This window comes from Mercenaria mercenaria, chromosome 3 (assembly GCF_021730395.1).
Source record: "Mercenaria mercenaria strain notata chromosome 3, MADL_Memer_1, whole genome shotgun sequence".
In the NCBI taxonomy this organism is placed as follows: Eukaryota; Metazoa; Mollusca; class Bivalvia; order Venerida; family Veneridae; genus Mercenaria; species Mercenaria mercenaria.
Window position 1 is genome coordinate 82,714,748 of NC_069363.1, and position 13,773 is coordinate 82,728,520.

General features: G+C 34.9%; 1 protein-coding gene across 2 annotated transcripts in view; it reads right to left on the reverse strand.

Moving 5' to 3' along the window:
- The window catches only part of LOC128555747 (neurogenic locus notch homolog protein 1-like), a 39,462-nt gene extending 25,753 nt beyond the window's left edge, over nt 1-13,709 (reverse strand). For both annotated transcript variants that reach the window (XM_053539084.1, XM_053539083.1), the window contains exons 1-8: nt 13,547-13,709; nt 11,654-11,841; nt 10,971-11,051; nt 9,551-9,633; nt 7,622-7,778; nt 5,650-5,799; nt 3,534-3,674; nt 2,335-2,514 (exon numbers count right to left, since the gene is read on the reverse strand). In XM_053539084.1, coding sequence (XP_053395059.1) covers nt 2,335-2,514; nt 3,534-3,674; nt 5,650-5,799; nt 7,622-7,778; nt 9,551-9,633; nt 10,971-11,051; nt 11,654-11,723 — 862 coding nt within the window. In that variant the 5' untranslated portion in view covers nt 11,724-11,841; nt 13,547-13,709. The remainder of the gene's footprint in view (nt 1-2,334; nt 2,515-3,533; nt 3,675-5,649; nt 5,800-7,621; nt 7,779-9,550; nt 9,634-10,970; nt 11,052-11,653; nt 11,842-13,546) is intronic.
- Between the last annotated feature and the right edge of the window lie 64 nt (nt 13,710-13,773).

A 13,773-nucleotide genomic window follows, 5' to 3' on the forward strand; every position in this document is an offset into this window, starting at 1 on the left:
TTTTCTTAAAGTTTAAAGTAACCATGGCAACAGAGATGTTTAAAATAGCTTATATCTTGCTTTTTGTCATAATTTCTTATAAAAAATATTGAACAAAATTGTCTTTCTTGTTAATGTAGCTTTAAAACATATTATTTCTAACGTAAGTTATATTTTCGTGTTATTTGCATTTATTCAAACAAATTTCACAGCTTAAGGTATTAGATCCCTAATAGAGAACCTTCTATTTGAAGAGTATTCAATTCCTACCATAAACCTACTTTTACTGCAATTTTTAGGAGGGGGCGTAGGTTCAAGCCCTACTGGGACCAAATTTTTTTCCCTTATTTTCCTTTTTTTCTAGAAAGTTTTTACTTCTTTCAAGACTTATTATTGATTTCTTGTACAAAAATGGAAAAAGATGAATCTTATAAGCGATTTCTTGGTGTTCAAAGTGAATTTCCTACGTAAACAGGAGGGGTAGAGTTACACATCTTTAAAAATATTGAGTTACACACGGTGAAAGTTCTCTATTTTGCTTTCACTCTTAGATTATATATTGTGGAAGAAATTTAGGTAGGTTTTACGTCTGCCCTAAGGTTATTTTTAAATGGAGTAAGCAAAATTCAAAACAGAAACCCAGCATTCGACCTTATTTTTTCGATGTTGAAGTATGAATTCTGTCTCATAAAATCCGTTTAATTGAGGCACCATAGAAAAAATGATATTGACATTTTTATTTTGTGTTTTATAATTGTTTACCAATAGTTTGATGTTTCTTTTATTAAAATTAATGGTAAAATGAGTTCTCTGCAAACGTTTTGGATAGTGGCTATCACTTTGAAATTTGTCTCTACTTGAGCTTGAGGAGACACCATAAGTTATACAAAATTTATAAAAAACGGCACGGTAAAAGTTGTTTAAAAATTGCATAATAGTGCAAAACACGGTTACCTTTCAGAATATACCAAGCAAAGGCCATTTTGTAAACATTACTTTTAGTGATCTATTACCTTAAAATACTTAAGCAGTACCCATCGTCTGGCATTTTTCATGGAAAAATAGTTCGGCATGCTGCTATTATTCTCATGGATATTGTAGAAATGAAAATAAAAAGCCGAAGCTGTGTTCCTTAAATAGACCAGTGTCAACGCTTTTGAATTTTATATTTAGATATATAGGTCACGGGCTTCGTTTCCATGGTAACATCAATTCAATTCAAGAAACCACAATTTTCTACTGAAATTTGAACAATATAATAGCTTAGTTTTAGTATATAAGTAACAAATTATATACGGAAACTGGAAAATAGGTATTACAAATCAAACTGCCAGAATTTTTATTTGAAAATGGACGTAACAAGTAACCTTACACCCAACTATATTCCAAATAACATTTATTTTCTTACATTCCGCATAACATTTCAATATAACTAAATAAAAGAAGCAAAATATTGATTATTATTCAAAGCAAAAGACTCATAAAAAATATTTCAGCAAATAATTGCTGTTTGAAAATAGTTTAAATAAAGAAAATGCACAGAAATACGTACTTTCAAAATAAAAGCTATAAATTTTGCACGGTAACTGACACGTAACGTCATGACGTCATTTTAAGGCAGCATTGTTTTGAAGCGTTTCTGCGGCAATTGATTCATTATTTATGCATTATCAAATCATAAAGCATCAGATCGGAGACAGGTTCATAATTTGTTTTCAGAAGAATGGATATACAAATACATTTAGTTTGTCGTAAACATTGTCGTAAATCGTCACGTTAGCTTCCGGTTGGACATGCGCACATACAAATATTAAGGAAACCTACCTCCTTAAGTAATTAACATGTAATTCTGCTTTTCCCAAAGAAAAGTTTTCCTTGTTTCTCTTTAAATTTAAGACAGTTTCATTGATATTTTACATCATTCTAAAGAACTCCAAGGGTGGTGACAGAACTCTTTTTAACTTTTTAAGATCTCTAAATCTATCACCAAAAGGATGTATTCTAATACAAACAGCCTAAATTACAATTTGCCACTGGATCCATATGAAAATTTCAGAATACCATGGATAGCATAGAAAAATTATACATGTGTAAAATAAATTTGAAGAAAATAATCTTTAGAAATTTTTCAGGGCCAAAAATTCACAGAAATTACATTTTGCCCATAAAATTAAAATGATTCAAGGAATGTTCAAATGAAAATTCTACCACCCAAAAGACCTGTAGAATGATGTACAACTTACACATGGATCTTGCAAAATAAGAAAGAAATTAATCTTAAGTACTGTCAAAGATTTTGTGGATTAATCAGTAAGAAAATATACAGACATACATATGTTTGAGACAGCTGTTTACCTGAGAAAGGAGACACACAAAAGCACTTGTATCCATCTGCATCTGAATTATCAACAACACATTTGGCGCCATTTTTGCAAGGGTTTGAGTAACATGGATCTATTTCAGTTTCACAGAAAGCTCCTGTATGCCTCTGATCACACTGACATGAATAGGTGTTGATTTCATCTACACATACACCTACAAAATATTTGCATAATAAATTGTTTAGCTGTATTTCATTTTTGTTAATTTTTGTTGTTAATTTCAAAATTCTTTTGTCATTTCACTTTTACGTTCTTATATGGCAAACTGACAAAAGCTAGAATGGAACAAGGAAGAAGACATTAAATTTTAGTGTCATTTCTCAACAGTATTTGAGCCGCGCCATGAGAAAACCAACATAGTGGGTTTGCGACCAGCATTGATCCAGACCAGCCTGCACATCTAAGCAGTCTGGTCAGGATCCATGCTGTTCGCTTTCAAAGCCTATTGTTATTAGAGAAACTGTTTGTGAACAGCATGGATCTGGCCCAGACTGCACGGATGCACAGGCTGGTTTGGATCCTTGCTGGTCGCAAAGCCATTATGTTGGTTTTCTCATGGTGCGGCTCATTTCATTTATGTAATGGCAGGTAGTTTAACTAGTGTTCCTTGATTCTGTACCAGTATTAACTTGCTCTCCATAAGTAACTGCCAACTTCTGGCTATCAATCAGAGGTGGAGGACAAAATGATTTCAGACAAAAAGTCCTTTTAATATATACTACGAAATGGGGATCAAACTCAAGACCAGTCAATCTGCACTCTCCATATTGAGCTAAGTGGTCAGCTCCATAAAATTTAAGACAATCATACAATGCCATAAAAATAAAAATAATGCTATGTGTATTCCTTAACTTAAATATAAATAATCATTTCATCATAAAATCAATCACCTTAACAATTATTGATGCTGATAAAAGACAAAACATGATCTTACCAAGCACAGAGGTAGCTGAAGTATTTGAGGTTATAGAGGCGGAAATGCTAAAGTGGTCAGGGGATTGGCTCTGAAGAAAAGTTTAAACTTGACATGAAAATTTGCAAGAGTCAGTCTAAGACTCTTCAAAATGACCTATATCTTCAGTTTAAACTCTTGTGAAAAAGGATTTCTGACATAAACAGTAGGTGCATAGCAGATCTGCTCCCTTCAGGATTCCCCTAATAAATAATTTTTACCTCCATTTGTGCATTTATGACTGGAACAATCATCAATATTAGTCTCACACCTGTCCCCTGTGTATCCTGTCAAACAGAAACAGGTCTTAGGAGTGTCTCCAGTCCCAGGTATACACACTCCGTAGTTCTCACACGGGTCTCCTGTAATGATAAATATGATTTTAAAGGTGCATGCCTATAGGCGAGATCGTGTTTGTATACAAATCTGTTGTACTTTCTATTTTTAGAACTGATAAGACAGTGATCGGGCAGGCAGAAGCTGGACATCCATGTTTTTTTGTAAACAGTGATGTTTTTTTAATGGCATAAACTTTCTTAAAACACAAATTATATCAATATTTTTTTATCAACGGAAAGGTTATTAAACAAGTTTAACCTTGAGTTTAACCCTTAGCCTGCTGGCAGGAAGTGATTTTGCCTTTGTGACCAGTGCAGACCAAGATAAGCCTGCACATCCATGCAGGCTGATCATGGTCTGCACTGTTCACTATTCAGTCTGTAAATTTTCATTTAACACCCCTTGGAATAATAAACGGTACTACCCAAAACTGAATGATGGACCAGTCTATTTTAGAAATTTAGCAGGGTAAAGGTTAAAACTGTAAAATGAATGGGAGTGGGATTTAATATCATGGATCGACTCAACTGCGAAATCCACGAAAATAAGTCCCCTATAAATTTATTATTCACTGAATGATGATCAAAGCATTTCAACCACCATTCTAGTATTTGTATTTTTTTTCCTCAAAAGTAAAAATAAAAATAAGGCATGTTACTGCACAAAGATATAGATTTTCAGGTTCTAACGCAGAATAACCTACATATTTATAGAATTACAGCTATAGTTATCATATTTTTTTCTGTCTCCATAAAGTTGTACATACTCCTAGAATATCAATAAACAAGATCATTTTGTGGCTTTTCTCTAACTACAGATGCTAGGATATTTAAACACTTTCCTGGTAAACTTGTTACCCAAGCCCGGTGATCAAACAATAAACCATTTTAAGGCCTTCATCCTTTAATCTTTAGCCTGCTGGTGGCAAGTGATTCTGCCTTTGCGACCAGATCATGGTCTGCACCGTTCCTTTTCAGTCAGTAAATTTTCAGTGAACACCATAATAAATAGTACAGCCTAAATTGAATGATGAACCAATTCATTTTAGAAATTTAGCAGGCTGAACGTTAAGGATTTACATGTACTATTATTTTGGGGCATTTATATGGTTAGAAACTCCATTGGGACTACTAGCAAATCTGTGAATCATGCTAAAGATTCTTGGATCATTTGCCAGAAGTTTCAATGTGTTTATAGTTTATACTAATTTGTTTTAACTCGATTGTGATGGTAGCTTCACAATGTGTTTTATACCCTTATAAACACAAAAAAATAACATTCATTCTGCTGTAGTTATCTATAAAATATCATGAGAGGTTTCTTTGCACAAATATAAGAAAACACAAATCCTTGATTATCGACCTCTGAAATAAAATCACAGAACAGCCAATGAGACCGATGCACTTAAATTGTAAATTGCCTTCTGATAAAAATACAGTTCCTGATTTTCCATTTAGAATATAAAAAAAAACAAATGAAAAATTGCATAATCATGTCATCACTGAATGTCCATTTGGAAATTCTGATATCTGATTTTCAAAGATTTTTTTCTGAATGATGTCATTTTGTGTATTATTTACCTTTTTTTTGTAAACAGTATCGAATTCTGTATGAGCCACACCATGAGAAAAACCAACATAGTGCATTTGCAACCAGCATGGATCCAGACCAGCCTGCACATCCGCGCAGTCTGGTCAGGATCCATGCTGTTTGTGTTTAAAGCCTATTGCAATTAGAGAAACTGTTAGCGAACAGCATGGGTCCTGAGTAGACTGCGCGAATGTGCAGGCTGGTCTGGATCTCTGTTGGTCGCAAATGCATTATCTTGGTATTCTCATGACACAGCTCATTATGCAAGAGTCACCACTGATATTAGTGTGCACATGTTGTTTATTCAGAAATGAATGTTTTCGTCTTTCTACACATAATACACGTTGAATGTTAATATTATATTATAAATAATACACGTTTTGTTCGGGTAATGATAAAGCATTATACCATCAGGACATGTCTGCTTTCTAGAGCAATGCTTCCCTGCTGTGCCTATAAGGCAGTCACACATGTAGCTGTTAATACCATCATAACATTGACCTCCATTCTCACAGGGGTTATCTACACAGTCGTCTTTGTTGATGTCACATAACTTCCCTATAACAAAATTTATCATAAAATCTATATTTATAGTTAATTCTATTGATCTCAACTCAGTCACACTATTAATGATAGAATGTGGTACTGACCCCTTGGCAGCCAAAGCTTCTGCAGTTATTGATCGCAAAGTTTTATAGTCTCAAGGTCTGTGCAACTCCTACTTTGACTGATTGAGCCTCGGAACAACAGGGAACATGACCTTGTTTTTCATGAAAAACATACGTCTCCCATCAATAAACACAGAGACATTGAAAAAATGCAAAAAAGTAAGGGCCATTATTCCAGTCACAATCACTGAACAATATCATTCCAATGATAATCACAACTAGGTTTTGCACTGACCACTCATGTGAAGTTTGGTTGAATTTCAACCAGAGATATGAGCAAAGTAGTATAGACATCATACAATTTGATAAATCAAGGGTCTGACTCTGCTGAATATCATTAAACCAGAACATGCCCATGATAATCACAGCTTCACTTCACAATGATCATTCATGAGGTTGATGAAAAGCCTAGTGTTACATGGCAAGCAGTGTAAACACTGTAAAATATGATAAAACAAGGGCCATAATTTCACTGAAAACCAATGAATATGAACATGCCGATGATATGCATAATAAGGCTTGGGACTGATTACTCCTGGAATGCTTGATGGAAATCTACACAATGGTGAAATAGAAGTTTCAAAAACATCATAAAATTAGAGAAATAAAGGGCCATAACTCTGCTTAAAATCACTGAACAGGAATATTCAAACTAGAGCTGCTTTTAAGAAAATCGCATGTCTCCCACAACTGCCTAATCATAAATAGTAAGTCAGTCTTTATATATCGTTTACTCACTACAAATATACCTTTGAAGAGTAAAAAGGCTGATTTTGGGTAATTCCAGGGCCATAATTCCAAAGTGCCTGGGCTGATTCGGCTGCTTATCGAACTTGGCCGAGGACATATGGTCAAACACATTTTATTAAAGTTTGGTGAAGATCGGATGAGAAATCTTTGACTTAGAGTGCGGACAAGAGTAAAAATGCCGATTTTCAGTAATTCACGGGCCATAATTCCAAAGTGCCTTGGCCGATTTGGCTAGTTATCAAACTTCGTCAAGGACTTATGGTCAAACACATTTTGTTCAAGTTTGGTGAAGATCTGATAAGAAATGTTCGACTTAGAGTGCGGACAAGAGTAAAACGGCCGATTTTCGGTAATTCAAGGGCCATAACTCCAAAGTGCCTAGGCCAATTTGGCTCATTATCGACTTGCCCTACTAGAGCGCATGCACATTCATCAAGCCAAAAGGACTCCTATACTACTCAGAGCGCATGTGCATTCCTGGACCAAAAGGTACCATATACTACTAATAATAAGTGGTATAAGGGTACCTTTTGGGTCCAGGAATGCGCATGCGCTCTGAGTTTTTTTTGGTAATTCAAGGGCCATAATTCCAAAGTGCCTGGGCTGATTTGGCTAGTTATCGAACTTGGTCGAGGACTTATGGTCAGGCACATTTTGTTCAAGTTTGGTGAAGATCGGATAAGAAATGTTCGAATTAGAGTGCGGACAAGCTTTTTGACAGACAAGACACACACAGACTGGAGTAAATCAATATGTCTTCCACACCACTGTGTGGTGGGAGACATAATTATGCACAACTGATATGGATAAATATCTGCCTATTAATGTGATATAAGTAATAAAAACAGATTATTTGTTAATATTTAAATATTTTTCAAACAAATTAAAAGGAAAAGTTGGAAAGGGGGAATTGTTCACCATGGTGAAACAACTGAGAAGACGTTTAGGTTTGAATTACATACCTTCATATCCCTTATCACATACACATGTGTAACCAGCAGGTCGATTTACACAAAACCCATGAACACAGGGATTTGATTCACACATTAATCTCTCAATTTCACATCTTGCTCCTGTGAATGCCTCTCTGCATGTGCATTTGAAATATCCCCCAGAAACCTGGAAGAAATGTACTAATTCATTCAGATTTTACCAGTATAGAGAAACATGGCTGCTTAAATCAGGTTGAAATCTAAAAAGAAACATGAATTGTGGAAATTAGTTGATTGGCTTCTGAACCCTTACCCTGCTAAATTTCTATAATGAATCAATTTGGACAGTACCATTAACTGTTAAAAGGGGTGCTTACCAAAAAGATACCGACCAAATGGCGAACAGTGCAGATCATGATCAGACTGCATGGCTGTGCAGGCTGATCATGATCTACACTGGTCGCAAAGGCAGAATCAATCGTGTCCAGCATGATAAGGGTTAAGGCAAAAAGTTGCTCAAAAGTATACAAGACCCAAATTCATATTTGAAAATTTGAGCAATTACAACATAGAATTCATTCAAACATAACATAAAATCAACACATTTTAGTATGGATCAGGTCTAAAAATTGTACACACTTAATACATGTATAGCTAAACACAGTATAAATGTGTACTGCCACTGAAAAATGGAAGTTTTTTTAACCCTTAACCTGCTATATTTCTATAATGGACTGGTCCATCTTTCAATTTTGACAGTACCACTTATTACTCAAAGGGGTTTTCACTGAAAATTTACTGACTGAATAGCGAACAGTGCAGACCATGATCAGACTGCACGGATGTGCAGGCTGATTTTGGTCTGCACTGGTCGCAAAGGCAGAATCATCTGCCGCCAGGAGGCTAAGGGTTAATAAACAACTATTAAAACATGATACTTAATTAAGAATGTAGCTCTTCATATCAAATAAATGTATATATTTTGTAAAGTTAAATATCGTATAATACATCTGGTGAGGATTATGTCTAAAGATACAATATTTTAGTGAAAGATGGACAAAAGATATCTTTAATACAGGTGGCCATTAAGACAGATTATTCCTAGCAATTTTTCTCTGGAATTCTGTTGATTGATAATTTTGTTCAGTTAGCATTTATATATTGAACTATACAGGCAAAATTAATGCCATTAATGCCATTATTTTTTTGTTTTGATTTATGCTACCCTTGAAAATGACTTTTTAAAAGCCAAAAGCCCTTGTGCATATAATTCAAATCTTAAATTTAGATAACAAGAGCAACGCCTTGCGGTACAGACACTCAACTGATTTTTTTTGTCTCTATATAATATTTTCTAAGTCCAAACGGGGCCATAATTCTTGCAAAAAGCAGGACGGAGTTATGTTTCTTGCTGTACAGAGTCGGCTTTTGATGGTAAACAAGTGTTGCAAGTTTTAAAGTAATAGCTTTGATAGTTTAGGAGAAAATTAAGCTGACCAAAACACAAAACTTAACCAAGAAACCTAATTTTCTAAGTCCAAAAGGGGCCATAATTCTTGCAAAAAGCAATGTAGAGTTACGGTACTTGTTGTGCAGAGTCAGCTTTTAATGGCAAATAACTGCTCCAAGTTTTAAAGAAATAGCTTTGACTGTCAAGGAGAAAAGTTGACCTAAACACAAACTTAACCAAGAAATCTGATAATTTCTAAGTCCAAAAGGGGCCATAATTCTTGCAAAAAACAGGATGGAGTTATGTTTCTTGCTGTACAGAGTCAGCTATTGATGGTGAACAAGTGTTGCAAGTTTTAAAGCAGTAGCTTTGATAGTTTAGGAGAAATGCTGACCTAAACATAAAACTTAACCAAGCAACGCCAACGCCGACGCAAATCAAGTGATGACAATAACTCATCATTTTTTTTCTCAAAAAATCAGATGAGCTAAAAATTATGAACACTATACCATACAAGTTCCTCCATTTAAGCAAGGCTGTGATTCACATACTCTGTAATTGTTTAACTTCCGACATCCAGTCCCTCCATAACCTGCAAGTTTAAACATATTTGACACATGTTAAGTCTGTTTTTAAATGCACTACCTCTGCTATACCAATAACCAAGAGCTGAAAAATTCATAATACAGAAATTAAGAAATCAGTGTGTGTACCTAGACATATCAACACGAATCTGCTAACTTACTATCCTGAGCTATCCCTGAAAGTAAGTAATACTCCCAAACACTGCTTTTTATACAGGGAAGGACTAACTGATTAAAAGAATGATTTTTACCATCATGTGTGCCCTTGACCTTGGATCTCGGTCATGTGCTCTACAACTCATCTCATTCATGATGAGGTGAACAAATGATGCTAGTTATATAAAATTCCTTTCAGCAATTTAAATGATAAGGAGTGGACATGAAATAAAGCATTTCAACTGTTGTCCTAAAAGTGTGTCCTTGTGTCCTTAATCTATTGACCTAGATTGTGTATGTAGCTTGTCAAATGATACTGGTGATCATTCTTTAGTAGTTATTTAAACATCTTTTGAATGGTATCAGAAATATGAGTCAGGAAAGTGATTATGGAGAAAAACAGACTGTCCATTGAGACTGTCTCCGAAATGGCCATCAGATACTTCGGGTATAAAAAGGAATGAAATTGCACTCCACATACAAGTTTGATATACACTGTTCTGAACTGCAAAATTAGGTTTCCCAAGTGTTTTATGAATGTATATGTCTAAACTTGATTAAAACTGCATTGCTCTCTGAATCTTGACACCAAAAACACTTGTGTAAATATAATAGTAAACTCCCTGCATGGACACATACCAGATGATGTATAAACACCCAACCACTCTAATGTCTGCATGAAATTCTTCCTAATGATTACAACTCGACAAATTCGCTGAAATCAAGTCATCCCCATTATAGAATGGAAACGCAATCCATTTAAGAGCCCACTTCTTCTTGGGTGGATGGGTACATTTGTTGAGTTTTGATAATTATGTGATAAGGTTGAAGCATAAAATTACCATAACTCTAAGTAGCAACTATTAACAAGATATTATGTTTAGTTGTGGGATAACCGGGATTCTACATGCCTCGCACAATCAAGCATGTGTCGCACATGCTGTAAAAATATTAATATTGTTTTTTATCATAAACTTCCTTACCTCAATCAGTACTAAAACACTATGTACAGTCAAACTTCATTCGCTTGACTCAACAGGACCGGCAAAATCTGTTTGAGTTATCGGACAATAAACATTATACAGGGACTTTGAATGGACCTGATGATAAGTTCGAGTGAGGGTGAACAAAGTTTGACTGTATTTGTGAAATGTACCAATGACAAAATGACATATAAATGTATACATACCGGGTCTACATGAACAGCTATATTCTGCTCCAAGCTTGAGATCTGTACACACTCCATTCAAACATGGCTTTGTATCACACACTGAAATATGCATATACAGTAAAACAACAATCGCTCATAGGTTGTGACGGGACATGCAAATTGCTGATGTTGTACACAAACTTGAACAATACAAGGAAAATGACTGGGGACCACTCACATTACTCAAAGAAATCCAGGACTGGCACTCAAGATAAGCAAAGATCATTTCACTGAATAACAGAAATTCTAACTGTCAGTTAAACAAATAAGAAGGCCAGGCTCTGTATATTCATTAATATAAAAGTATATAACACAACCTCTCGACTTTAATGAAAGACTTCAATACAGAATTTTAGAATTGTTAATGTTGTTACTTTCACCGGTTATACAGGCTCTTTGGTTAAGGGTCACTAAAACTGTGCCATCACTGCTTGGTGATTGGCGCTGAATTCTTTCATGTGAGGAAGACATCTAACTGGCTCCCAGATTGTTAGTGGTCCAGTTCAGGTGCTTACACCTGTGACAGAAATAATACCCTGAGGAGCCTTACGCCTTCTTCCACCATGAAAAGTTTAAAAGTTGACACGGGACAGAACTTTAAACAAAGCAAATTGAAACAAAAAGAACAGATATATGTAATTAATAAAAAATCAAAATCCTACCCATACACGAAGCTGTTCTGAAGCACAATGCAAAAAGACACAGGTAAAGTCCAATGACATCACCATCCATTACTATATAGATCTACAAACTGGTTTCAATGACATCATAGCGCACTTTATATGACTAATGTAAGTCACTCTTGTTGTTGTTGTTGTAACTGACCAGTGAAAGCAGTTAGAACCTCATACTGTAAAGGAAAATAAAATGAATAACTATCATTGTTTTGTGCCAAAATCAGAATTAGGAATTCTACATCATGTGATTTTTATTCTATCGTTTCTTTCGCAAGGTGAATCAATTGATTTCTTGTGCAAAAAGTCCATAATTCTGTCAAGATGCAGGCAAGAGTGATTGTTCTTGGCAAAACTACACATTTTCTGATGTCAAAAAGTTTGAAAAGTCTCAAAGTTACTGCCCTTAATATTATTCAAGAAAAATAGACCCAAACAAAACAGGTGGCTCAAATAGGCCTAAGTTGCTCACCTGAGGAGGGACATTGAGGATCTATAGAGCTTTCTTATGAGCAAGTTTGGTAAATATTCATTCATAAGTTAACTGAAAGTTATACAAAAGTCTTTGTATTGTTAGCTGTAGTAGTTTCTAAATGGCACCAGGTGCCCTCATTTGAAAAAATCTTGGGAAAGGACCTTATAATGGTACCACAGACCATGTCATGAAGATCCACTAAGTGGTTCATGAAAAGAATTTGTTTTAAAAAAATCTATTTTAGTTCTAGTAGCCCCAAAATGGTGCAAAGTTCCCCCATTTGAAAACACATTGGGACAGGACCTTATTATGATGCTACAGACCAAGTTTGGTTAAGATCCATCAAGAGGTTCATGAATAGAAGTTGTTAAAAGGTTTTCTATTTTTAGCTCTAGCCGCTAAAATTGGGAAAACTGCCCCCATTTGAAAAATAGCACTACCTAATCCTATGATTGCCAACACCTTACTCTTAGTGCTTGATGTAAGGTAATGTGCAAGAAAAAGAGTTATGGTTCTTGACCTTCTTACTCACCTAAGGCCATACCAAATTGAAAAGTTGTTCATCGGATTTTTTTCTGAAAAAATTGAGGTGGCAAGTGAAAAAATAATTTAAATATTTTGTTTTGTTTTTGAGAAAATCAGAAGCGAGCGAAGAGTGAAGAAATATATTTTTCTTGTTTTCGCTTTCGATTAACTAATCAAAACCTTAAAATAGAATGTACAGCCCTTTTACATTAAAAATATCATAGACTGTCAAATCTCCTAGCTACTCAGTCCACTCAGGAAGACGATGACAGTTGTGATAAAAAAAGAGTGCAAAGAAGAATTTGAAGAGAGTTCTAGGCCAAGATATGTAGCTTGAACAACAGACAGGGGACAACTATGATTTAATAAATACCCTTTACTTTTTCATACTCAATATTAGCAGCAAAACTAGATTTTTCAGTGTCACATAATTGACAATATTTTATGGCATAAAACTAGCAAACTACATGTGTATTAATTACTATAATTCGATCAGCAAGACAATTCTACATAATGTTTATTTAGACTGGTTATTGAGATGTAGGTGACTGATTATGAAACCATGTCGTGAGTTCGAGCCCTACTCCTTCTTGTGTATTGGTGCTTTAAACCTAGCAGGATAATCATAAAGTAAAAGGGAAACTTAGCGAATATCGAGTGTCTTAAATTCTGTATCTTGCACTATCCTCCCACTAACGTTACTGTTTTCTTGAGGAGTCACATATATGCGTTACTGGTGGCGACTATAAATAAGCTCACATACAAACAAATCAGTAAAACAGCTGTACCAGGAGTGAAGTAATTGTACATCCCTTCAATCTGATTTATAAGTCAAAGAACTTACTCAACATTACTGTCATTAGACAGATATCTGATCTTACCACTGTTGCATTTTTCAATGGATAGTTTGAAACTCAGTTGACACAGAACTTCTACGATGTATATTTATCTGCTTTAAACGGAAATCAATCCATATTAGGGCGTAAATCAGCAAGAAAATGACTTAAAGCAACAGATGGTAAAATATTGATTCAGTTTGTTTACTATCGCAATCCAGATCGATGTATGTCGTAAAAACCAAGCTGACAAAATTAAACAATAAAGATTT